Source organism: Hipposideros armiger, unplaced genomic scaffold (assembly GCF_001890085.2).
Source record: "Hipposideros armiger isolate ML-2016 unplaced genomic scaffold, ASM189008v1 scaffold_190, whole genome shotgun sequence".
NCBI lineage: Eukaryota > Metazoa > Chordata > Mammalia > Chiroptera > Hipposideridae > Hipposideros > Hipposideros armiger.
Window position 1 is genome coordinate 243,017 of NW_017731540.1, and position 27,064 is coordinate 270,080.

The 27,064-nt window shown below is 38.0% G+C and overlaps 1 protein-coding gene across 1 annotated transcript in view; it reads right to left on the reverse strand.

Annotated features, from left to right (window-relative positions):
- PIKFYVE (phosphoinositide kinase, FYVE-type zinc finger containing) overlaps positions 1-27,064 on the reverse strand; it is a 69,521-nt gene that overhangs the window by 17,808 nt on the left and 24,649 nt on the right. The window contains exons 12-27 of the mRNA XM_019652909.1: positions 24,133-24,192; positions 22,334-22,463; positions 21,723-21,903; positions 20,974-21,048; positions 18,112-18,219; positions 14,991-15,131; positions 14,201-14,327; positions 12,811-13,967; positions 10,367-10,467; positions 9,111-9,182; positions 8,282-8,453; positions 6,215-6,393; positions 4,518-4,631; positions 4,030-4,138; positions 3,771-3,925; positions 2,036-2,126 (exon numbers count right to left, since the gene is read on the reverse strand). Of these exons, the coding sequence (XP_019508454.1) occupies positions 2,036-2,126; positions 3,771-3,925; positions 4,030-4,138; positions 4,518-4,631; positions 6,215-6,393; positions 8,282-8,453; positions 9,111-9,182; positions 10,367-10,467; positions 12,811-13,967; positions 14,201-14,327; positions 14,991-15,131; positions 18,112-18,219; positions 20,974-21,048; positions 21,723-21,903; positions 22,334-22,463; positions 24,133-24,192 (2,972 nt within the window). The remainder of the gene's footprint in view (positions 1-2,035; positions 2,127-3,770; positions 3,926-4,029; positions 4,139-4,517; positions 4,632-6,214; positions 6,394-8,281; positions 8,454-9,110; positions 9,183-10,366; positions 10,468-12,810; positions 13,968-14,200; positions 14,328-14,990; positions 15,132-18,111; positions 18,220-20,973; positions 21,049-21,722; positions 21,904-22,333; positions 22,464-24,132; positions 24,193-27,064) is intronic.

The window sequence follows — 27,064 nt, forward strand, 5'->3', positions numbered from 1 at the left end:
AGCTTAATAGATGACATTCTTAATAGATGAGATTCTCCTCTGGCTTCTGCATTTAATCTGTTGAGCTACATTATTATGACTAAAGTATTAAAAAAAAATTCAGCCTCGCATTGATATATAATTGAAAAGGGGGAATCTCATAAAGCCCTTGAAAGGGTCTTGGACCCCCAGGGGTCCTTGAACCACACTCTGAGAATATTGCTCTAAACAGTAGCTCAATTCTTAGTATTAAAGCAATTAGGAACTACTTATGATTATCCATTAAGTCTAGAAATCTTTCATTATCCACTAGACTTTCTCAAGTCCCATTAACCATAAATAAGATATATTTAGAATGACTATAAGCTCTGTGTACAATTTGATTACAAAGTAATTTCTTAGATTGCTGCTTAGAACATTCTTAGATTTACTTACCATATAAGAGAGACACCTTCCTGGCCACAATATATAAAATAACCCATCACCACCCACTCCCTCGGTAATACTCTCCATCTCCCTTATTTTTCTCTTCATAGCATTTTTTTCATTGGTTTTTTAAAATGTTTATTGGTTCATCTGTTTATTTTCAATCTCCTCCTCATTAGGCAAATGTTCAATGGGGACAGTGACTTTGGCCTTTGCTCACAAATGTATGCCTTATACCTAGAACAGTGCCTACCTAGGACGGTGCCCAAAAGCACTCAAGAACTACTTATCAAATGAATGAATATAAAGGCAGTGCTACAGATTTTTAAATCAACTTTCAATCTTTCAAAAAAGATAATCATCTGTTGAACGATTTTGTATTTTCAATTCTGTGTCTACATATTGTAATTAAAGGTCTTACACTACTAGCTTTGCAGTTTCTTCAGTGGGCAAATAGGAAAGCCACCAGCAATCTGTGCTGGCCATTAACAGTAGCCCTAGACTACTTAGCAAATAGTACTATATAAATCATCTTCATCCTTTTCTTCCTATCACCTAAGCTTTTAGAAAAAGTGATTCTTACACAGTTATTTATGAGACAAAAAGGAAGAATTCATTTATATATTACTAAGTAACACAAAGATTCAAGGCACTTGGAGCCATCATTCCATGAAAATATTCCTCTATAGTATTATACCTTGTACAAAAAGAGATGTGTTTAAGGTCCCAAATCAGTTAACCTTAAAGTAGGGAGGATTATCCAGGTAGGCCTGGCCTGGTCACAAGCTCTTTAAATCTATGTTTAGAGGTCAGACACAGAATTCAGAGATCTGAAGTGTAAGGGGATTTGATACACTGTTTGTAGGCTTTTAAAATGGAAGGGGCCACACGCAAGGAAAGCAGGCAGCCTCTAGGAGTTGAGAATAATTTCGGTTGACTACAAACAAAAAAAGGAGAGTCTGCAGTCCTATAACCACCAGGAACTGAATTCTGCCAGCTACCTAGATGAGCTTGGTAGAGGACCCTGAACCTAGATAAGAAAACAGCCCTGGCAGAAACCTTCATCGCAGCTAGGAGACTAAGCAGAGAACCCAGCCACACGTGCCAGACCCCGACCCATTGCGAGATAATACCTTTGTGTTTTAGGCCACCAAGTCTGTGGTAATTAGTTATGCAGCAAGAGAAAACTAACAGTTAGGAATGGCTAAATAAATCAATGTGTAGAACTAATCCAGCGCAGACTCCTTAAGAAAAGCTTCTCACTTAAGCACAGAGATAAAGAATACCCAAAAGCGCACAGTTAAATAAAATAGGACTGTGTTATACACTCACTCAGAGCACCCACAACTTGTTCTCTGTAGCACCTACTGCCGCCATGATGCTATCCCCAGGGATGCCAGTAGATAGTAACTTTTGATAAATGTTTCCAACAAATGAATTAGAAGTTATTTTACTTCAGGCTAAGAAAAAACATTAATTCTCCTTGAAACCTCTCAACTTTAAAATGAAAAACCCTATTTAATATTATTAATAAAGTATGTATTAAACTACCATTTCTAAATGTCATAAATGAAATTAATTATAATATTTATATCAATAAAGGCCTGAAGATGAAACTACATTTTATTACCTTGCTTTCTTCCCCTTGTCTCAGTCTTCCAGGACTTGGAGGAACTGAAGGCCGCTTTCTACCCTTTTCTTGCTGGAAAAGGTCCTGCAACCTATAGTTAAACAGAAAAAAAGAAAACAAAAAAAAAGAATATGGTTTTGTTTCTAATGCCCTAAATAACATTTATAAATTTTCCCCTTACAGCTTTGAAGCTACGATAGTTAGATTTTTCTAACATTTTGATTGCAATAGACTTTAAAGTTGCACATGAGAAGACTAAGTTTTTGTCTTATTTCTAACCAACTAATCAAGAGCTGTTACTGATATGACTATACTTACAAAGGAATAACAAGTAATTATAAGAGACAGCATAACAGAATTTAAAAAACAAAGGGTTTAGGGACCAACACACCTAGGCTCAACGCCCAGCTCTGACAACTAACAGCTATGTAATTTGGGCACATCTCTGAAGTCTCTTAGGGCCATAGTTTGCTCCTCTATAAAATGAGAACAGTACACACACTGTAGGGCTCTTAAGACCAAATAACAGAGTGAATGTTAACCACCTCACACTTCTTAGAACGACAATTATCAATAAGACAAGAAATAGTAAGTGTTGGAGAGGCTGTGGAGAAAAGGAGCCCTCCTACACTGCTGGTGGGAATGCAAACTGGTGCAGCCACTATGGAAAACAGTATGGAGGTTCCTCAAGAAATTAAGAACAGAGCTAGCATACAGCCCAGCAATTCCTCTTCTGGGTAAATACCCAACAGATTTGAAAACATTTATTCAGGAAAGACACATGTACCTCCATGTTCACTGCAGCATTATTCACAGTAGCCAAGACATGGAAACAACCAGCATGTCCTTCAATGGATGACTGGATAAAGATGTGGTACATATATGCAATGGAATACTACTCAGCCATAAAAAAGAATGAAATATTGACATTTGCGACAACATGGATGGATCTTGAAAGTGTTGTGCTAAGTGAAATAAGTCGGATGGAAAAGGACAAGAACCATATGATCTCACTCATATGTGGGATATAAAACAGAAAGCAACAAACGAACAAACAAAACAAATGCAGACACAGATAACAGTATGGTGGTTACCAGAGGGGAAGGGGGGCACGAAGAGGGAAATGGGGGATCAAACACATATGGTGACAGAAGGAGACTAGGCTTTGGGTGGTGAGCACACAATGCAATATACTGATGATGTATTACAGAACTGTACATCTGAAACTTATGTCATATTATTATTAATCAATGTTACACCAATGAATTTAATTTTATAAAAGTGTAGACGTTCGTCTAGTGCCTTACTTAGTGACTAGCATAATCCAAGTGCTCAATTAATAAATGCTATAATAATCTAACTGAACATTTAAGTAAGTATTAAAGGGAAATATTTCCCAAAATAAATATTTAAATAAAGGTATAAGACACACAATAATTCATATACTCACATTTTAGATTCAATGAGCACACACACTATAAGTATTTGAAACAGCATTAAAGACTTCTACTCTCATCTCTGTTTTTTATTTTCATAAATTACCTACAGATTAGCATGTATATTATAAAAGATGAAAACATGTGGGGGGTGGTAGTGTTGACAGAAAATAAAATCTTCTACAACTTGAGAGTAAAATGAAACGTCCACAGTTAATAAAGACATTTAAATGTCTTTGCATCATGGCGGAGCAAATTTGGCAATAATGCTAAACAAACACCAGGCTGCAAAGTCATACCTGTTATTCCAGGCTTGTAGCACTTCACAGAGGCTCTGCTTCTTGGCAATGAGTGACTCGAAGACTGACTGCAGTTGCTGAGGGGTGTCTACAGAGGAAGACATAAGCCTTGCTTGCATCTTCTCAATCCAGTTCTTGAACTCCCCTTCTTCCATCTACAAGAAACAGAAACAATTCCAGCCACCTGAGGCACACCTCAAAAGACACTTCCAATGAGTTAATAGTTAACTTTTCGGTTTCTGTCAAAGGAATAAATTACCTCTTTTTGTGCAAAGATATCTTCCATTTTTTCCTCTCTTGTTTTGCTAAACGTATCAGTTTTCAAAGATGCAAGTCTTTCATCGATAGCAAGATAAACCTGTGAAACTCTGAACAATATAAAGATTAAACACTTTAGAAAAGTAGAATCAAATTTTCTAATGTCACATAAATAGAAAGAAAGATATCACACACAAAACTTTAACTATGTTTTCTATAATTAAGAATCATGTATCAGTTTGCAGAACAAAAAAGACCTGAAAGGATGTTAACAGCTGTTAAGTCTGGCAGGGCTTGTCTTCTTTTTTGATACTTTTATGTATTGTCTACATTTTTATTTTTTTACATCATGCATATACAACGTATAATTAGAAAATGCAGTTACATACATTTTCAAAGAAAGCTACATGAACAAACCTGATATTTAACACAGCTACAGACTACAGGCAGTACTGAACAAAAAGGACGATGAAAGAAACTAAAACTTACTTTTGAAAGAAGTCCTTCAGATCCTGAAGAAGGGACACTTTTAATGGGACCTGACGCTTAATGAATACTTTGGGGAGGGGAACACATACTTCAAGGAGACGAATGGGAGAGTAACTGAGAGAAGAAAACACAAGTAATAGAAGAGTGAGAAATATTTTAATATTTTGAGTACAGGTAAGTCATGATAGTCAACTAAATCCTACAAGGCATAAGAAATAATAAAGTTTCCATAAAATGGCGTTTTAAAATAATCATAGAAATACTGAAGACAACTTTCCACCATTATAAATATTCTGCCCAATTTTGGAAGGATTTTGTTTGTTTTTTCACTGCACCATGATGTCATCATTTATCCCTTCTGTGTTTTAAAAACAAAAATGACTGGGCTACAACTGAGGAGAGGCACTCAGGCCTCCAGTTAGAGAATTCTGCAGGAGACTCTCTTTCTGAAGGTGTAAATCATCTAGCAAATGCTCTGCCCCACCTGTGCCCTAGGGTCATGCTTAAAAGCTCTTACTCCAAAAAGGACATAGGGTCCAATTTTTACAAATATTTCCTGAGGGCCTATTAGGTGTCAAGTTGCTGTTTTAGGTGCTGAGGATACAGCACTAAGCAAGTGCCAAATTCCTGCCCTCAGGATTCAGGAATAATCCTGAAAGCTGGGTAGCAAACAAGATAAATATATGCTTAAAATATGTATTATATCATATGGTAAGTGCTAAGGAGAAAAAGAAAGCTGGTGGGGAGCAGGGAACGCTAGAGGTGCTAGGGAGTCAAGGCAGGTGAAACTGAACAAAGACAGGAAGTAAGGAAAGCAGGCAGATGTCTGGGGAACGGCGGTTCAGAGGGGGAAACGCACGTGCACGGCTCCCGGGTAGGAGCCGACCTGACATAACGGAGGCCCCCCCAGGACACCAGGGAGGCGGCAGCACGGTGAGCGAGGAGAGAGTAGTAGGAGGTAAGAACAGAGAGGCACTGGGCAGTCACCGCATGTAGGAGCTCACAGGCCCATAAATGAACGCTGGGTGAAACACCCTTAGAAGGTGTGGCCTGGCCTGATTCTCATTGAATGAAATCATTCTGACTGCTGTCTTGAGAACAGGCTACAGGGGCCAAGGCCAAAGGGAAACTGGCCAAGGCTACTGCAATAATCTAATGAAAGGTCACAGCCCAGTCCAGAGTGGTTGTGGTGGAGGTGGTGAGAAGTGTTCGGATCCTGGATATATTCTGAAGGCAGAGCCTGAAGGCTTTCTCAAATCTTTTAATACCACAGTGTAACTACCCTTCTCTGAACTAGCGATTTTAGCTCTATCCAGAATATCCGATTATGCTTATGCTAGTTAATGTCTTAGAAAAAATTCTGACAAACTCTCAGATGCAAAAACAGAAACAATGGCTAAGAATAACACCTACAGTAGCAGGTCTGCTAGTTCATATTATGACTCCATCGCTTGCTAGCTCTATCCGCCATCTATAGGCTCTCTAGCGAGGGTGATAATAATATCTAGTATTTCATAGGGGAAGGATTGAGTAAAATAACACTGAAAGCTCTTAACACAAAAATATGGCCCTTTGCATTTGCAAAGGTGGGTCTGGGGAACAACACACACCACGAATTAATTCAATCTAGTAAGAGTAGAAATGTCCAAAGCCTTCCAGGGAGTATGTGATTCTGTACACATGCTCTGACTTCTTACCTGAAAGAGGCCACCATCTGGTTATAGGAGAAATACTGGTGGTAATCATGGTGGATGGAGTGACCACACGGCTCGGCATTGGCTCTCCGAGTGTACTGGTGCCCATAAAACCTAAGTTCAAGGTATTTTGCAAATGACATGGACCAGGACTCATTGGAAAGAGCAACAACTGGTGTTACCTGAAATTCAGCATAAATCGTTTATCTAATCACATATTGACAATCTCTTTAAAAAAAATAATAACGTATTTTCTTTTCTAATACAAATCTAATACATTCTGATGGCAGAAAACTGGAAAAAGAAAGGTTTAAAAGTGGATGGAGTTAGGGATGGCTAGGAAGAACAATATCACCAGTAATCCCACCACCAACATCAATATGCTAGATACTGATTTTCTTTCTTTATGGGTAGAAAGTATATTTGTATATGAAAACTCTTTCCTGTAATTAGTTTCATAAGCTTTTATTATTTTTTACTAGCAATAGATCATAAATATATTCCCACATAAAATACTCTTGTACCACTTGATTTTTAATGGCTGCAGAGTATTCCATTATGTGGCGATATTTAACCAACCCCTAATGATGTACATTTAAGTCATTACAAGTTTTTCTTTATTTTGATGATGCTCTGATGAACTTCCTTGTATATAAATACTTACAAATAACCATAATTATTTCCTTGGAAAAAATAAAAGTGGAAACTGGTATGTCAAAGGGCATGAACCTGTATATGGTCTTTGACACTTTTTGCCACATTGTCATCCAAAACAGGTGTACTGGTTTACACCATCTCCAACAGTATCAGAATAACAATTCCTCCACTTTCTTACCAATCTCAGGAATTATAAATCTTTGAAATGTGATTTCAAGGAGTAAAAGATAAAAGATTTTAAAGAAAAAAATGCACTTCACTGGTGTTTTATTTATACTTCTTTGACTACTAATAAGTAAAATTAATTTGCACAAATCTAATGACCATCTGTATTAAATTGCTGTGTTGTGCTTTTTGCCCATTTTTCTATTATTGTGGCTTACAGAATTTTCCTATTAAATATATTAACATTATATAACTTTTTTTGACACATAGAAGTATTACTTTTTGGTATAACAAACACTGTTTACCTTTTCCTTTCTAATATAATCCCAAAGGCGGAAACTTTTGTTTTAAAATAAAGTGCATACACCAAAGTATGCAAGATATAAAGATCAAATTTAAGTATTCATTTAGTTCAATGGTCAATCTACAAAAGTTCACATATTCTACAAGAAAATATTACCAGCTGTCTAACAGAATCTAAAGATTCTGATATCTTTAGATAATAGACAATAAGAACAAGTATAAAAAGACTGATAATTGGAAGAAATGATTTCACAGCTGTACGTTTGCTACTGCAGAAAGAGCTAACTTTGATTTTGCCCTCCTCAACCACTGATATTGATATAGGTCACACTATAATTGTACCTGTAATTCCCATATATGCCTTTCAAAAGCACACTCCAAAATAAGCCAATAAAGATGCCAATAAAGTTAAATTTGGCACACGCTCACTGCAAACAATTTGGATAAAAATATATATTAAAAACATAGTACTAGCACCAAATACTTCCTCTGGAGTTACAAAAGAAAAGCACACAGAAGAAGTAAAACACATGTTCTTTTCTCAAGAATGTACATGAAACACCAGTAGAGATCAATTTAAACATGGCCTCATCTATACCTAAGATAGCAATGTAGATATGGGCTCAAACTTATGCAAACATCCTAGCATACTGTAATTACTGTGTTATAAGTCTGTCTGTCCCCTAGAGTATAGGAGCCATATCCTGTTCTTTTCTCATTCCTAGGGCCTAGCACAATACCCGGCACATAGATGGTGCTAAGTAAGTGTTTGCTGAACGAATACACAAACATAACTGAGAACTGTCAGGACTGGACAAGGTACCTGACAAATCCGAAAATAGAATCTTCAAGAAATAAACATTTTATGAAACATAAAACACTAGAAGGTTTTGATAAATAAATAAGAGCCCAATGACAAATACTATAGCCACAGGGAACGTTTACCTGTTTGCAGATCCTGCACCAGGAATAGGTGAGAATTGTATGTTGATATCCAGGTACTGGAGAATCCAACTCCTTCAGGATTATCTGCACACAGCCTTGGCCGTGGACAAAGCGCCGAACATGATGCACCATGGGGGTGTCACAGAACATGCTAGGACACTGATAAGAAGGCCTTTGACAAGAAGAAAGTCCCCACATTAACCACAAAACTAGGAGTGATGTATAACGAATACTGGCTAATCAGAGCCCCTGCCAAGGAAGTGCAGCAGCCCCTCTCGAGTAAGGATGATGGATGGAGTCTATTCAGGGTACCACGGAAAAGTACCGATGAGCATCCTGTCTTCAACTACAGTACGGTGCCAGCTCCCACTTGTTAAGTGCCTTCTATTTGCTGAGCATTTTTAAAACATCATCTCATTTTACCTATTAAAGCTCCTGGCATTTCTGGGGCTTGTAATTCCCTGTAAAGGGGGATGGTAAAGATCAAGTTACTTGCTCTTCGAAATGTAAGTGGCAAGTGATAGCCTGAAAACTTAAACTGAGACCCTATGCTTCTGTTGTTTCTCATTTGAATCAATGTAAAAACAAACATCCTAAAAAAAAAAAAAAAAAGTTTTAGGGTTGGCAGGATACTTAGGTGGGCAAAGATTTGAGGAATGAACTGGGTAAGACATCCCAGGTTGAATATGAAGCAGACTATTATTCCTTTGCACGGCACACTAACATGTGGTACGAAAGTGAGGGCTAAGCAACAATACTCTAATTCATGCTTATGTTTTAGGCATCGAAAAAGCATTAAGTGGAACATAAAAAGAAAATGTGTTCTTACCTGAAACAGTATCTCTCTAAAAATATTCCTAACGTAAGATCGTTCTTTCCATAAAACTCCATTGTTACAATCCTAAAAGAAGAGATCATTTCTTAGTGACATATCATAATTAGTACTACACAGTAAAGACATTTCATGAGATTGCAAACCAATTATCTGTTGATGTGCTTATAACATAGTATTAATGAAGGTAATATTCTTTTGTTGTTACAGGTTTTACCTTATCAGATAAAACAGGTTTGGACTAGCCACACTACAGCATCTTATCCACTCCCAGTCCATTAGTATCTTATGAAACTATTTAATCAGGATCATAAACCATAATATTAAAGGAGTAAAACTGAGTTAGGAGAAGTAACAGCTTCTTTACAAAGCTTTAAGCCCTGTCACCATAATATGGGGATCCTGTCTCCTGCTCTCTAGGCCACACCATTACTGAGCATGGTGAACAGCAGCTCATCCACTTCCGGGAGAGCCAATTCCTAGCTTTATATGTAACATGGCAATGCCCACAAACATGAGAGCTTGGCTATACCCTGGCTGAAACCTTCATCTTATTCGAGCCTTGACCTAAGGAGTCCTTAAACTCCCAGAGAAAATTCCTATGGGTTCTGCCAGACCCAAGTCAGCCTGCTAAAACTATGCTGATAGTAGAAGAATCCCTGATCTCACTGGTAGAAATAAGTCTTTCTGGTACCCAAAATTAAAATATAAAACACATTCTGTCATGGAAACAGTGCTCCAAAAACAAGCAGTTATGTTCCATAGTACCTTTAAAACTAAAGGTAAACTACGTAATAACCAGCTTTTTGTGACTATCATTTGAAACAAATAATTTATAACATTATAGAATGTGTTTCTATCAATACTTAGAATTACGTTTTAGAATAAAACTTAAGGCAAAAGACTGACTGCTTTTATGAAAATGATGCCTAAAGGAAAACCTACCTAAACTGTACATTATCAAAATGCTGAAAACAAGCTTTTATATATCAACTTTCTTGCTCTTATAATTACAAATTTCTCTTCCAGCCTCGCACCCTTTTCACTCTTACTTAAGGTAATCTCATTTAGTTCCACCCATGAACAAACAGAAAATTCATATTTAATTCACAAGTTTAAAAGTTCTATCAATTCATATATGACCAGCTGCATGCCATGGACCAAAAAATGGATCCTAAGGGCTGAGTGTTTTTAAGGTGCTGGAATTCTGTTCTTAAGCAAAATGCGATTGCGCAGGGGGACAGGAATCCTACCAAGGGCTGACACAGGCACTGGGAGCGTTACTGGACTGGGCAGAGGAGCTGCTGAAGAGCACGCACAGTCTTTGGTGGTTGGCAGGGTTCAGACAGTCCACCTGGAAAAGAAGGAACAGGTGAGCCCGCGGAAGCTGTTCCACACCCCAGGCCCTCTGCACGCTTCTCAAATCCAACACATTCCACTCGTTTTTTTGTTGTTTTGTTTTTGTAGCTGAGCCATCCTGCAACCCTTTGGCAGCTCAGCGGCAGCTCAGCTCGGGCCAGGAATCTAACTGGCGACCCTATTGCTCAGAGCTCGCACTCTTGAGCGAGCTCTTAACCAACTAAGCCACTCAGCCAGCCCCCTACTCGGTTTTTAAAGCCACCTATCATCACTGAAGGGGTTCTGGTGAAGACTTAAAACTAAGAAACTAAATATAAAGAAGAGCAGTTCATTTTTGTGGTAAAACAATACAAAAAATTTTAAATTAAAGTTAAAAATACAAACAATGTCCACATAGCTTGTTTTCTTAAATACTCTTTATTTTTACAAAACTGCATTGAATTATTCTAGAATAGTTAATTAAATGTGAAACAATTCATTTGAAACAGTCTGAGCTAATGGATGGGTATAACATCAATTTGGGATACCCAGAGATCTAAATCCTAAGGTATTTATTTATTTGTAATTTATACCTATTTTTGATCATTGCAAAGGTTAACACCTGCTCTCTGTTGAAATTCACATAGTACAGAGGTATATGAAAAAGTTCATGAAGTACATAACATCTCTCTTTCTTTGATGCCACCCAACCTCCCAAACTGACAGATTTGACTGTCTGGTTAAAAACCATGCATTCTTGTTGCTAGCTCACACACACACATACACACAGGAACATCCACATAAGTATAAACAGTTTATTGTTTTTATAAACATGGGACAATGCTACACATATTAAAACACAACTTGCTTTTTTAAAACTTAAAAATTTATCATGGGCTCTATCTGGGTCATTAAATAAGATCCAACTCATCCATTTTACAGCAAGCATTTAGAAATAATGCTTCAGTAAACATCCTTGTACATATATTCTTATCAATTGTAAACATCCTTATATAAAATGCTTCCTTCTTCCGGCAAGAATCGGTTGAAAAAAAATAGGAATCCTAAATCAAAAGTACAGACAAGCTCATGTAAACTAGTAGAGACTTCCCTGTCACTTTTTATACATTTACATAAATGTATATAAACATAAATTTATATAAAGTTTATTATAGGTATCTTCCCGTACTTCATTAACCATGGCTCTTATCACTTTTCCTTTTTGCCAGTCTCACAAATAAAACAAGGTATACTATCATTATTTAGCACTTTCCCAACTACCAGAGAAACTGGACATTTTTTCGTTTGTTTTATTAAACAACTGCATTTCCTCATCTAAAGATGTTTTTTTTTTTCAGGACCGGCCGAGTGGCGCATTGGTTAAGAGCTGGCTTGGGACGCCAGAGGGCCCCAGTTTGGATCCCACATATGAGGACCAGTGACACTGCCCTCTACAGCTAAGATGCTGAACAACAGCTCGACCTGGAGCTGGGTTGCCATGAGTCGCCAGCGAAGGCATAGGCTGCAGCCCCTGTGGCAGTGGGTTGCCATGGGCTACCGTGTGTAGCCAGCAGCCAGCGTGAGCGGCCAGCAGCCGCAGTGAGCAGCCGTCCAGAAGCCGGCAACTGATCTGCCTCGCCCGTGAAGAGCGCAATGATGGTGCCAACTTGGGCCAGGGAAGCAATGTCCTCCACAACTAGACTGAAGAACAAAAGGACAGCAACTTGTCCGTTCCCCTTCCCCCAATTCCCCAGCGCTGTTCCCATCCCCCAATTCCCCAATAAAAATCTTTAAAAAAATAAAGATGGATTTTTTCATTAGTTTTATTACCACCATGATCAATAATATGTCCATGAATAAATCTTCCTTAACCTGTCCTCAATTTCTGTTTAAAAAGTAAAGAAAAAGGGCACTGTCATAGTTAAATAATAATGCAAAGTGTTTTATGTTAAACTAAATAAAGCTAACATTTTTTGAAAACACATCCATTTCCTATAAGAAGCTGCCATGTCTCCCTCTCCCCCTTACTACCATTAAAAGAATCAAGGACACTCCACACCCCACCCAAGTCTCCTGCCAGAAGTTTTAAGCAGTTCCACATATTCCCGTCCCTCAGAGCTCTTCCTAGTTTACTGGGAGCTCAGCTTGAAACTCTCAAAACCCAGTTACATTATATTCCTACTTCACACATTTTAAAGCAACACATAAGCAGAGAGACCTAAGACACAAAAAAAGCATAGGAGAAATATTTCATAAATCTGCATGCAATTTTGTCATATTTGATTTTTTTTTCTCTGCCAATGCCAGAGTGGTCGACACATTCTAAATTTACACAAGCACCCAAAGTGGGCTCACTCACCTTTGTGGACCACACCGCATCACTTGGAATCAAGCCTTTCTCTTCCTCACCCTCAGTTTTGCTTCCTGATTTGCCACTTGAAGAACCTGATACATCCTTCGAATGAGCAAAAGGGTCTGAATTTTTTTGAATTCTTCCTCCTCTGGCCCGATAATCAGCCAGCATTCTCCCCAAGCTCTGGCTATCGCCCAGATGCTCGGCAATTCTAGTGCTCACGAGCTCATGGGAGGGCAAGACCTGAATAGACCTGGCCTGAACACTTCCATTCATGCCCTGCAGGCCAGAGAGATCCCTGAGCAGCTGTTTCTTCCGCCGGCTCTCCATTTCTTTGAATTCTTTATTGAGGAGAGGAGACCAGTAAACCTGCTCTGCAAAATAATCGCGGGTGGAGCATTTCATCCCCTTTTCAGTTAAAAGGAAGGGCTCCCGAAATGTGATCACTGGGGAGATACAGAGGATGACGTCTTTTAATTCCTGCTTAAAGGCCAAAGAATAAGTCTTTCGTTGATCTTCAGAAGAGGTCACTTCCTCCGTAACATAGAGCCCAGTGTCATCCTGGAGAGGGTCTCTAAAGGTTTTCATCTGGCTTTTGGGGTCCTGTAGCTCATCTGTTTGCTGCAAAGTCTCTGGCGGCTCAAGGCAGAGGGTATCCTGCTGGTCATCCACATGGAGCGGCAACAGTGATTCCGGGACTGATGGAAAGAGAGCGCAGGGCACACCCACGGGGCAAGCTGCGGTGGCAAGCTCCTGATGCTTCACAGAGGCGACATCCTGCGCAAAACCTTTATTTTCCTGGTCACCCTTGTCAAACACAAGCCTTGATTCTAGCAAACTGCCATCATCAGGGGGCAGCAACTCCAGAGGGAAGCCAGGCTCCTGGGGGAGGGGACTCCCAGTGAACGGCTCTTGTGCCGCCTCTTCATCCTCATGTCCCTCAATCAGAGAATGGAAGGAAGGGTTTTGCGTTAATGTCGGAGGCATAGCAAATTCATCCATGAGGAATGAGATTTCGAGTTGAGAATGATAAGCTACACAGATCATAAATATTAGGATCTCCTTAACTCGAGCCAGTTCATAATCAGAGCCTCCTCGAAGCTTGATCGTGCAGCCCAGGTGCTGGGGACAGCCTTCGAAAAACATCAGTGTTTTGGTTTGTTCTACAAATAGACAAACAGAAAGTTAAGAATAGGTGGCCATCCAGTACAGGAGGCCAGACAGAATTAATTCACTATCTTACCATCTGTAAGAGACAAGATCACAGTTGCCTATCCTCATGTAACCACTGCTAACACGTAGATATCTCCTGCTAAGTAAACACCATAGTGCTGATGAGGTTACCAATATCCTCAGGCCCCCAATCTAGCGTGAATCAACGCTAAAGATCACTCACCATTAGGCAACTGAAACATCTGCATATAAAATTTGTGACAGGTGCCCAGGTGGGGTTTTGTAAGCAGCTGGTCCATCGACATGACTAAATCACCTTGGGTCATTCGACTGATTCGTTCCAAAACTTGCTAGAACAAAGAAAAACATTATATTATGAAATTAGCGAAGAATAAAATCCTTAGTAAATTTAATCTGGAAAGGTAATAGGAAAAGTTAAAAATAACCTTTAAAACTAATTTCCTTAATTTTAATAATTACATGACCTTTTTTTGATTCTACATTAGCCCACACGTACATAGTTGCTTAGTAATCAACATGTGCCTCTAGAATAAACCACACTCATTAATAACGTCATCAAAAGGCATTTAAGCTCCATGCACTGGCCCAGGATACTATAGGGATTGGGGAGGCACTTCTTGAAATTGGAATTCAGTTACTCTGAAGAGAGTAACTTTTCAAAGGCAAGAGCATCTTCTGCTCGTACAATTCCCTGTACGAAATCAGGGATCAACAAATATACATATTAACTAATGTCTGTGACGTCTTTGGTCTTGCAGACACCTATAATGAGAGTTACATAATTAATCAGTTTCTTCCAGCCTGAGATTCTCCAGTTTTAAAGAGTGAGAAAGATGCCATGCTTCCTGTCCTACTTTCAATATATATGTTTCAGCAAAGATAAATCATCAATAAATCATCAATGATCCTTGCATACCTACCACATATGCATATAAACTTAAAAGATGTGATTTTTTTTCAATGATACAAAAATAAAATATAAGAAAACTCACTGATTTTACATTAATGACCAAAGTAATGCCATGCTCCAATAACATGTCCTGGGCAATCCGAGATACCGTTTTCTCTACTAGAACCAGTGTGGGTCGAACATCCACTATTCGCTGAACATAATTCTTCAAGAATTCCCTTTCCTAAATAAAATAAATCAGAAATGTTATACCTGGTTCAATTCAAGATCTAGACATTAAAATATCAGGATAGTTTTACCTATTAATATCAATGTCAGCTAAGTTTTCTTTGTCCATAAATAAGTCTGTAAGTAAATTAATTCAAACACAATTAAGAATATTATTCATCTTTCCAAACTGTTGATTATGCTGGAAAGAGTTTCAAGAGAAACTCCATTCTCCAACTCACTAATTTTACTTTGAAGGTTTTTAATTCTTAATAATCTGTAATATAAAAGCCAGAATCCAATTAGCTAGCTATCAGAGGTTAAAAAAAAAAATGAAAGCAATTTCTAAGTGTTTTTGACGTAGTTAAGGATTCCACCTTTACATTCTGAAGCAAACCAGAGTATCTCTTCTTTTGGGCATCTGCATAAATAACTAACAGGCTAGTTCAGCTACTTCCTAATTTCAATCTCCCAACAGATCATATTCTACCTAGAACAGCTACAGTTAAACAATAAAACACAATGCTTAATACAATTTCATGACAAAGGCTTATTTTCAAAGCCAATGAGTACTGTAAATAACAACCACACTTCAAACAATGCAATTCAATAATTATTTTATAAAATTTCTCAGCTCAGACAGGAGACAACCGGACTTGTGAGCATGTTTGTCACTTCTGCCCCATATGCCCCCAGTGTTTTCTGAGCAAGGCTGTACTCACGATCAGGGCCACCAGCCACGGACGAGCACATTCCCTGCAATGAACCTGCCCCGTTACGGGGTATCCTTCTTCTCACCTCTCTCGGTTTCACTGATAGAGACTGTACATTTTCATTCTCCCATTCTTAACAAAAACCGAATTTTTCTTTCCTGAAATGTGTGTATTTCCTACTCTGCTTACTAAATTGCAATTTAAGGGCTTTTAGAATGATTTTATTTGTGCAATTCCAATAAAGTATAACTAGAATAAAGATTCTGGCATCTGGTACAGGAATGGCAAATACATTTCCTCTCCATTCCAGCTCCTATCACGACTGTATGTGAAGCACCATGTTAAAGAAAGAGGCCTGGGCCAGGCTCTGCACGGAAGGAGAATTAGGAGTAGGCCAAGAGCACGGAACGGAGCAGTGGAGGACCAACAGAACTGGCAAGGCCGGCCTGGTGAAGACAGTAACACTTCAGGCTAATTATCAGCTCCCTGCCCTTGGTTTCTGATCCACCATTTTTGATCTACCTGTTAGCTTCTTCTTGGATTATTCAGTCATTCCACATTGAGTGGACCAAGAAAAAAGAGGCGGAGGTCAGGAAAAATTGAGCTGATATTGTCTACCAATTCACATTAAAAGTGTTAATAGGAGTAAAGATATAATAAACTATGTTTTAAAGCACTGATGAACAAGACACTAGCTTTATGAATTAAATCACGTTTCTTAAGTACATATTACCCAGAGCATACTTCTCTAATATGAAAAGATTTTAGTCTGTTAACCTGACTGCAACAATGGAGTAAAATAAAGTGGATAAATTTAAGTACAATTTTTTTGTAAATAAGTATCTGTGGATTCCATGACCTAGTTCATCAATTTCAAGATATACAATTTTACAATTTTAACATCTCTGAAATCAAGATGTAGCCTACGATCAACACAGTTGTAATCTAATCCTATAAAGTCGTCTTCTGATACCTTTGGTGAGATACGAAAACCTAGCATCAAGGATCTCAGATTTGACAAACGATAATTGTGTTTCCCCCCAATCCTTACTTCAGTTTTCCACTGAAAAATCACAGTAAATCAGAGCTAGAAGGGATGGTATAAATCTAGTTGAAACCTCTCACTTTTACTGATATGTAGCTGAATTTCAAAGAGGAACCAGCCCCAGGTAACAGAGTTCATTAAGCAACAGAGCAGTTTCATAAACCCCGGCGCCTTTCACCACAACTCAGGTTCCCGTTGGCATCTTAATTCAGTACAAAAGCAATTGCACTCACTGCTCTTAGAAAAGTGTGCCTATTGCCTATGAATTTTCAAGTAATGCTTTTCCTAAATGTTTCTGGAACCGAATATAAGCGTTTCTGCTATAATATAATACACACATTCCTGAAAGCCTCCCGTTTTGAACCACAAATTAAAATTAATAGCATGTATGGGAGAAAAGGGGTTGGGGCAGAAAACTTTTTAAACCTTCATATCCAGAGCACTAACACAAACAATAATTGGTACCTTGAGAAAGAGCCCAGACAACCCAGACAGGCAGCTCAGCATAGCTGGAGGCTGCCTCAATTGAAATGTACAAAAACTCTGCAACGGTACAACTGGACACGGAGCTCAGAGCAGCAGAACCATTAACAGCTGTCCAAGGCTGGGGGTGCACCTCTGGGGAGAGGGCCCTTCGAGCAGTTCACTTTTAATTTCCTAAAATAGAACCAAAAGGGTCCGTGCCTGCGTAGCCACTGATCTGAGGCTGTTTTTCTTTCTAGCTGAGGGTTATAATCCTACTACAGCTATTCTGGGCCCCCTTACTTAAGAAAAACCACATGGAAACCACAACTTCCACCTGACATTACTCCCATTTACCAATTGCGTGTAAACTAACTCGTGTTCTGGAAACATGGGTATGAATAGAAAAGACTATATTGAAATGAGGTATTGCCATTGGGAACCTGGTAAGTTAAGAGAAATCCTTCAAGTAAATCAATGACCCAACTGGGAAAGGAAACCAGGAACTGGATTTCCACTTTTTCTTCCATACAGTCCCCAAAAGTCCTGTGTTCCCTTTAACACTTTGAAACTACAAAGAGTGACAGAGGTTTCGGTAAGCTTCTAAAGTGTAATGCATAAAAAATGTCTTTTATAATAAATTTTTATAGCGAAACAAGAGCAAACAAGTTTCTTTTCCTGTCAAATTTTATCAGCTGGAACGAGTTATAAGAGTTGGCAAGCAACACAACATAAACATTTCCTTCCAGATTATTGCTTCAATAAGAAGTTCTTACCTGCAGCACAATAGGATCAATGCAAGTAAATTTAGTTTCTTCTCTGTAGAGATACTCAATGGAACACTTCAACAGAAGAATTTTGGGGTTTTTAATACAAGAATTCATCTACCAAAAAATGAACAGTTTGTTAAAGCTCTTCAAGTTTCCACTTTATAGACCTCCTTTAATCATACCTTTACATTCATACTATTCATAATTCCTGTTAAATAGATTATCTCATTATATTCATATTAAAATACTCTTATTTAGTTCTTTTGTGGTATTCCCTTATATTTTTTCAAAACAAATAATTTAGTTCAGAGCAATGCAAAATTCTTCAAAAACTGGCTCTGTTTCACTGATGCTACTTTAATCTACTCCTCTAAAATCTGAACTATGTTTTTTTTCTTATTTCTAATGTTGCAATAAGAGACAAGTCCTGAGTAGGGGCAATGGGGCTTAAAGACAGGCTATTTCATGGAAAACAGTGTGGAGGTTCCTCAAAAAAATTAAGACTAGAATTACCATACGATCCAGCAATCCCTCTTCTGCTCATCTACCCAAAAAAATCTGAAAACATTTATCTGTAAAGATATATGTACCCCTATGTTCACTGCAGCATTATTCAAAGTGGCCAAGGCATGGAAACAACCAAAATGTATTCGACAGATGATTGGATAAAGATGTGGTGTATGTGTGTGTGTGTGTGTGTGTGTGTGTGTGTGTGTGTGTGTGGTCGAATACATATATATATATACACACACACACACACACACACCACACACACACAATGGAGTATTACTCAGCCATCAGAAAAGATGATATGCTGCCATTTGTGACAACATAGGTGGATCTTGAGATTATCATGCTAAGCGAAATAAGTCAGACAGAAAAAGTTGAGAACCATGACTTCACTCATATGTGGGATATAAAACTGAAAACAAAAAAGGAACAAGGCAAACAAAAAAACAAAAACTCACAGACTCAGATAGCAGTTTAATCGTTACCAGAGGGTAAAGGGAGGAAGTGGGTAGCAGAAAAGAGTAAAGGGGGTCAAATATATGGTGATGGAAAGAGAACTGACTCTGGGTGGTGAACACACAATGCAATATATAGATGATGTATTATAGAACTGTACACTACTTGAAACCTACATAATTTTACTAACCAACATCACCCCAATACATCTAATTTTTTTTAAAAAGGGTATTTTACAAACTCTCAGAGATCAGCAATCTAGAAAGTGTAATTTAACCTTTCAAAAATTCAAGAAGCGTAGAGGAGGGAGAAAAGAATTAAAATGCCTCTTGAATATATTTCTAATAGAAATGACTTCCAAGCAGTCGTATATAGGTAAGCCAATTGGGTAACAAGAAGCTAAAAAACCCTCTCCAGGAGCAGAGATCCAAACAATATGCCCCAATCATGCAACTAAAGACACAGGCAGGCTGGCCGGACAGTGGACATTGCCGATTGACCAAGCTTAAGGACTCCGGACTGACAAATGGTCCTGAAGACAGTGACTCACCAGCTGCAAAGCTACAGTCAGGGCTCTTCCGGGAACTACAGATTAAAGACTATCTCTAAATATGGGCAGTGGGGCAAGACAGACATTCAGGCCTATGTTTCTATCACACCCACAGACAATTTTCAATTCCAGAGAACAGCACCACACATTTAACTCTTCGTTCAACAAAGATCATTTCGTTTGGTCTGCAGTACTACTTTAATGGGCAATGTGCTGTTTCAGTAAGACTCTATGTAGAAATACTGACTTTGGATCATAGCTGTGAAATAATATCAAGTCCTGGCATACTTTATCTACTGCCATTAACAATTTTCAGAAAGCTTACAGCCTTACAAAAAAATAAATCATTAGTCTCTGCTTAGAAAAGAATGAAAATAGGACTGTAGTTCATCCATCTAGTCCTTCAGGCTAGAGATCTGCCTGAGCTCTCACTGTAATCAAATCAGTATCCCCAGAGGTGGAGTCAGGGTATCTCTACTTCAGCAAGTTTCCTTAGTGATTCTGAAGCACAGCAAGGTTTGAGAACACTCCTACAGATCAATGGATTCTCAAAATGTGAGAACCAACAAATGACACTGGAAACACTTAAGAGTGCCTACTTTAAAAGCAACCCCACACTTCTCCTACACCCCACCTTCCCACTCCCCTAAATCTACTGAGTGGGAATTTCTAGGGGCTGGGCTTAGGCATCTAACTTTTTAAAAAGGTCCACCCATGAACCGGATGTACACTACACTTTGGGAAACAGTGGCCTTCAGAATAAAGTTCAAGAGCCACGATGGGATGCAAAGCCGTTGCCTGCTCCCTCCAGCCTCATCTCCTTTCCCATCTTGCACCTTAGGGTCTCTGGGTTTCCTTAATACACTAAGTTGTTTCACTCCACTCCTTTGTGCAAGTGCTAGAAAGAGGCCTCAGGCCTGAAGATAGAGATAGAAGGTGAGAAAGAACAGAATTCCAGCAACAGTTCTGCAGCTCATCCCTAGAAGAGAGAGCAGAATTTAAAATGCCAGTCCTGTGGAAAGACTCCAGTCTGTCACGAAAACCTTGTCTCTCTGAGGTGTGGCAGCGTCAGGGGAGAAATGATACTAGTATCCTATCGTTGCGTTGGTTTGGAAGCCTCCCCCACCCTCCCCCTTCCTTCTTTTGTCTGATGAATTCCATTATCCAAATCCCAATCATCATCGGCTCTGGGAGACCTTCCCTGAACCTTCAAAATGTTGCCCCTAGAGCAGACACTGCCAAGTCCTCAATGCCCGCTCTCCTTTCCTTCCATGGTGAGGGTACTCCGACTCTGTTAGCTGGGCACACAGCCACAGTTTGCTAAACTTCCCTGTTGAAGGCAATCACATTACCTTTTTATGTGCAATATTCTTGGTACAGACAAATCCATTGACAACCACAGAATCAAACTTCTTTCCACCTGGGATCTAATGAAACAATTAAGAAAACAATAAAATTCGATGATATATTCTTAGACTCCCGTCTGATGGATACTATTATTTATTTCCATTTTTTATTTTATCAATTATGTAACCGAATCAGACCAAGAAGTTTCAGGATACAGTTCTTCCTTTCAACCAATAATTAATGGCATCTAGCACAATTGTCTATTTTCCCACCTCCCACTCTGAAGTCCTATCTGGTACTCTAAAATACTCATTTGAACAAATCAGTGCCATCTGGCAACTGAAACCACTATTAAGTGACATTGATAAATAAAACAAAACCATCTATTACTCCATTACTATTAAATAAAGCAATTACTCACTGCTTTTTCTCAGAACAGTGACAGTAAACTAAGGACAGCCCTTCTCATAAATGACAAGTCAAGAAGAGGAAGCAAGAAAGTTAGAAATGATCTTTGTTGGGGTTCCCAACTCGTTCCATGCCCAACCCACCCCTGCCATTTACCTCTCGCTTCCTGAGTGGCTTCCGAGATCCCTAAATGCAGTGCTAACAAACAGAGCAGACAGAAAAACCTTCCCCTCCCCACCTAGCCCCCGCCACGGCAACAACCTTTTCAGATTACCATTAAGAGACAAGCTACTCCCAGGCCCGCCTCATCAGTTCCCAGCATTAGAAAAGCATTAGCAGAGCTCACTTTTTTGATGTGGACAAACTGACGGATATCCATGTCATCATCACGGTTCTTGACATCAGGTCGGACTGTCTGAACAACCTGGCAGACCAGTGATACAATGATGTCCCTCCAAGATGGTGACAATGAATCACTATGGAGCAACTGTTGGAGTAGTGCCATCATGTGGTTATGATTAGCTGAACTACAAAAGTGTTACAAAAAAGAAGTTTGCAGAGTCAATACTGCCAGAGGCAATAATTTTGAAGATGCAATAAGCAGTCTACGAAGAAATAAGCCTATGAATTAAGGCTCACACAGAAGATCTTCTTGGTCAATTTTATTCTTTCATTATATCTAGGCTTTAATGATTTGCTCATAAATGAAATTCTGAATATCTCCAATTAAGATAACCCCTTTAATGTGGTAAAAATTTTAACACATAAATTACAGTCAGGACAGATAAGCACAGCTTAGGACTCTTTTGTTCTATAAAAACTTTCATCAGAACAGGCTTTATTTCCTAAGTAATCTTAGTATTTTGACTTTATAAAGAAAAGAACTATGCATATGCCCATCAAGTCACTGAAGATTGTAAAAATGGAAAATTCAAATCAAAAAGCTCACTGCCTTACAGCAACCTCTCCATGGCTTGTTTCTCTCCATTCTCCTCCCTCAGCAGCTCCAGATTGTTATGATGCCAGCCCAAAGGCGTGAAAGGCAGCTCCTTGGATTTTTCCTCAACTCGACGATTAAACAAAGATTCTAAGCAAAGTGTAAAAGAAGAAATTATACTTCATTGTAATGTTTAGTACCATCAACTCACAGGTTTAGAGCTAGTCAATTTATCTTTGCAAACATTTTAAGTTGGCCAGTTCAAACTGTTGGTGTAAAAAGGCAGGGACATGTATAAATACATAAATAAAAGAATTGTGTGCATAAAAAAAAAAAAAGTGTGCATTAGAGCATCAATATTTCCAACAGCCAAAATCAGAGACAGAAGTATGAAAAGCAAATTTACATAAGCAACTAGGACTCTCAAGCCAATAATTATAAATACAGCTTCTTAAAAGCAAATAAAATGCAATTTTTACAGTCCTTTTATTTATTTGGGGACATTAAGAAAGAGGGGGTTAACTTTCCCTATAAAAATCACACTGAATGCACTCAACAGAAATCTGCATGCTGACAAAACAACATGTGATCGTGTGGGTGCTAAAGTTTAAAGAGGAAAGCTCAATTCTGATATGTCTGAGCCAGTACAAGACAGTGCAGAAAGTCTATTCAGACAATTCTAAATAGTGTTTCTTTTTAGATATTGGAACAGACTTTTTCATTAACAAACTTTTACAAGTCAGACTCAAAAATTAACTATCAAGAAATATTAAAGCACGATAAATAACAATTCATGTAAAATTAAGTACAATCCTTAAATTTCTAAAAAGAATAAAAATGGATTTAGGTGAAAAATTAATGTTAAATGCTTTACAAAAAAAATATGCTAAGTAACTGTTGAAAAACTGAATAAATGGTAAGAGGTGGAAAATGCTTATAAAAATTCTCTAATCCTTCCCCTTTAAAGCAAACCAAACCAAAAAAAAAAATGTTTAACCAAATAGTCCAGCAGACTACACAGTAAAGTGTGTGTCCAAGACAATGAAGTACAAGAACAGCACGTTTCAATTATGTAAACGGCTGGTCTATAAACTTCTAGTTGAACCAGAAGCTCGGAGGTGAATTCAGAAACATTGCTAAGTTATGGCATCAGCTACAAGTGGCCTCCCTGGTACCGGTTTGCCCTACTTTCTCTCTTTTATTTGAAACCCTCCCATTATCTGAGGCCTAAGCTGTGGAGCATTATGGACCAATTAAGGCAAGTATGTCTTTACCCCACAGGAAGCTAAGTAGAGAAGGTGTAAGAAAAGGCTTGCATTCTTCTGTGCTTCCTTTTGTCCCCAAGAAACTCATCAGCAGAGTTAGCTCTTTATCCCTCTTCCTACTTCTCAGAATTCCCAACTTCACAGGGCAAGCAGCATCCTCAACTGGATGAGATCTGCCTGCGGGCTTTTCGGCAAGGGTGAACATCACTGACGGTACGCATGTCAAACTTACTATTACATTCATGCTACCATGCTATAGGAAAGCATAAACGATTTATGCCTTTAAAAGAATAAAATTCAAATTCTATTTAAAAGCTGTTAAACAATTACTTTTCAGATCAGAGACCTTCTTCTCTCAAACTAAGTCCAAATTTATACTCTTGATTCTTAACATTCTCAAAACTACTACACATATTAAGAACTGTGTTCCCATGATACTAAAATAATCAAATACATTTTCAGTACCTACTCTGCGCCAATCGATGTGCTAGGCCCAGGCATACACTCATGAACAAAAGAGACACCATCACATGTACAGCTTTTGATAAAATTACCTTTGATGAAGGCATCACTTATTGAGAGCTGTTGTCCTCCATTGTCAGAAATCAAATACTCTGCACACCAGGGAGAAAGGAGAGAGGAGGAAGCAAAGGGGAGACTTGTGACTATACCGAGCCAGCACAATTATATAGAGAACACACCCACATGCAAAGTATTACTCATACTACAACCATCACTGCCTGACCAATTCAAAAAAGCTTCAGCTAAAATGTGTCTTTAAACTTGGTTCACACACTTCATCCTAAATGTAATAGATTTAAATTAGTAATAGAACAAGAACAGTAATGTTACATCATCTTTAACAGACTTTTTTTCCCCTTATTTAAAACTTAACCCGTTTCACGGAAATTGAGATCTTCAGTAATTTACATGATAAGCCTAAAAAGTTATAGTTTTTTTTTCTTGTATTACTATGGTATTTAATAAATAATTACTTTGTCTATACACAAATTAGTTCACAGAGAAGCCACCTGATAATATAAGGTGTTTTTTAATCTCAGGGTGTATGCTATAAAACAAACTAATACAAAAGTGACACTGGCAGGGAATAAAGGATTTTTATCCGTTTTCTAATAAGAATTTTAGTATTTCAAAAATTCTAAGCAAACACTGCCCAATGGTTGGTTGCAATAACTGCTGAACATACTTACAATGTGCTCTTTTAGAATTTTTAGAATATTAAGTATTTTTCTTACAAGTGAAACTTATTCTTTACTTCCCCATGAACTCTTCTCTAGGTCTGTGACCAAGCACAGCTCAAGTGGAGTTCTTTCTACCATGCAAATTAAACCACAATGCATTTTAAGACCTGTAAGGTATTAATTAGGTTCTTCACAAAATTCTTTCCAAGTAGATTTCATTTATAAACAAATGGGTTTCAAAAGTCAATGTTTATAAGCCAATATGCTCATCTTTCAAACAAGACAGCACAGAAAAAATGTTATTTAGAAAATTCAAGTGCTCTGTGCCAAATACAATAAAATCAAGTGTGCAGACAAGTAAAAATAGGTGTTATGCTTTATTTCTACACCTCCCTCACAGAAGTAAATAATGCTAACCCCTGCTCATTCAAGTGATGTAATGTCTTTAAGTGCTTACTTATCATACTAAAGAGTATGCACATACATATATTTCAGAAGTGATGAATTTTCCCCATTTTATTATGAAAAAATTTCAAATATAGAAATACTCTCCACCTAGATTCAGTAATTGTTAACAACTTGCCAAAATCATTTCTCTCTATATATACATATGCTCTTTTTTCCCCACCATTTGAAGTTATACATATCATGACACTTTTCCACTAATCTTCAGCACGCATCTCTTAAAAATAAGGGCATTCTTCTCTATACACATTTAAGAATGCTGCCAATGAGTGTCTTAATATCGACCTAGTCCAAATTCAAATTTATCTAGCTGTCCCTAAAATGCTTTAATAATGTTTTTTTCCTCAAACCTGGATCCAACAAGGTTCATATATTGCATTCTCTTCATTCCCTTTTAATCTAAAGCAGACCCCACATTCTGAATTTGATCGATTGTTTCCTCACGGTGCTGTCTAACTTGCTCCTATTCCCCGTGTTTTCCTATAAATAGGAAGTTAGATCAATAGGCTTATGGAAGCCATGATTTTCACTCGCCTTTAGGTTCAACTCATTAACTTTCCAAGAACGCTTCAGAATCCTGCTTGCAACACATAATAATAAAATACATTTTAATTTTATAACTCTCCAAGGCCAACAGTGAAACATTAATCAAGCCAGAAGATCACACTAAGTTTCAGAAGTTTCTGAAAATGAGCGGCTTGCTTACATAAGAAAACAAAACCAGATTTTTTTAAATGCAGATATTTCAACCAATTTTATAAATCCAAATTTCCTCAGCCTTAGAATACAGAAAACGACCCGTGAGAAAAAGCTTAGTATTGCCTTTAACCTCAATGGAAAGAGAAAAACCACTCATCTCCATTTGTATTTTAAGAGAAATGAAAAAGAAACAGGACAAGTCCATCATTCTCTCACTTCACTACTAGATCACTCTGACCATCTTTACTTTCTAGGAATCAGTATTCATCTTAACTACAATGCAGAAAAATGTCAATTATCAAATTTCAACGTCACGAGGAAAACAGAAAAATATTAATTCACGTCAGTATGCTAAACACTATCAAGAGAACTGTGAAAACCAGAAACACTTATTAAGGGATTTATAAAGTTCTTATATTATAGACTCCTGAGGCTGCAAATGACCCAAGAGGTCAATCTAATAATTACCTTTTCTGATGCTGGAACCTCCTCTATTACATTCTTACTGTGTCGGCCAAAGGATTCCTTATGCCCCCTATAATTCTTTTAAAATTGCCGATCTCAATTTTTCATCTCACAGATTCCGAATTAAAAGCAAACTTAGAAGTCACCAAGTCTACCATAACCTCTCACCCAAGGTGGGCATCGAGCCTCAATAACTCTGAAAGGTAGACGTTCAGACACCACCTGCACACTCCTAGTGCACAGCAGAAAAGCTCACTACTCATAACTACTGAACCTAAGTTTTTCCCTCAGCTATGCACAAAATAAATACAATTTCTTTCAGATACTCTTCAGATGCTTAAAGGCAACATCACATGAAATATTAAGAATGGCTTTCTCCAGAGTATTAATAGTCAACTTTTTAAGCCTAATTACAGTATTTTGTGTTACATTTCATTTTGTTAGTGTACTGCTTAAGAAAAACTTTTTTTTTTAAGGTTAATCTTGGGTGGTTTTTTTTTTAAAGGTTAATCTTTTTTTTTTTTTTTAATTTTTATTGGGGAATTGGGGGATGAGAACAGCACAGGGGAATTAGGGGAAGGGGAACAGACAAGTTGCTGTCCTTTTGTTCTTCAGTCTAGTTGTGGAGGACGTTGCTTCACTGGCCCAAGTTGGC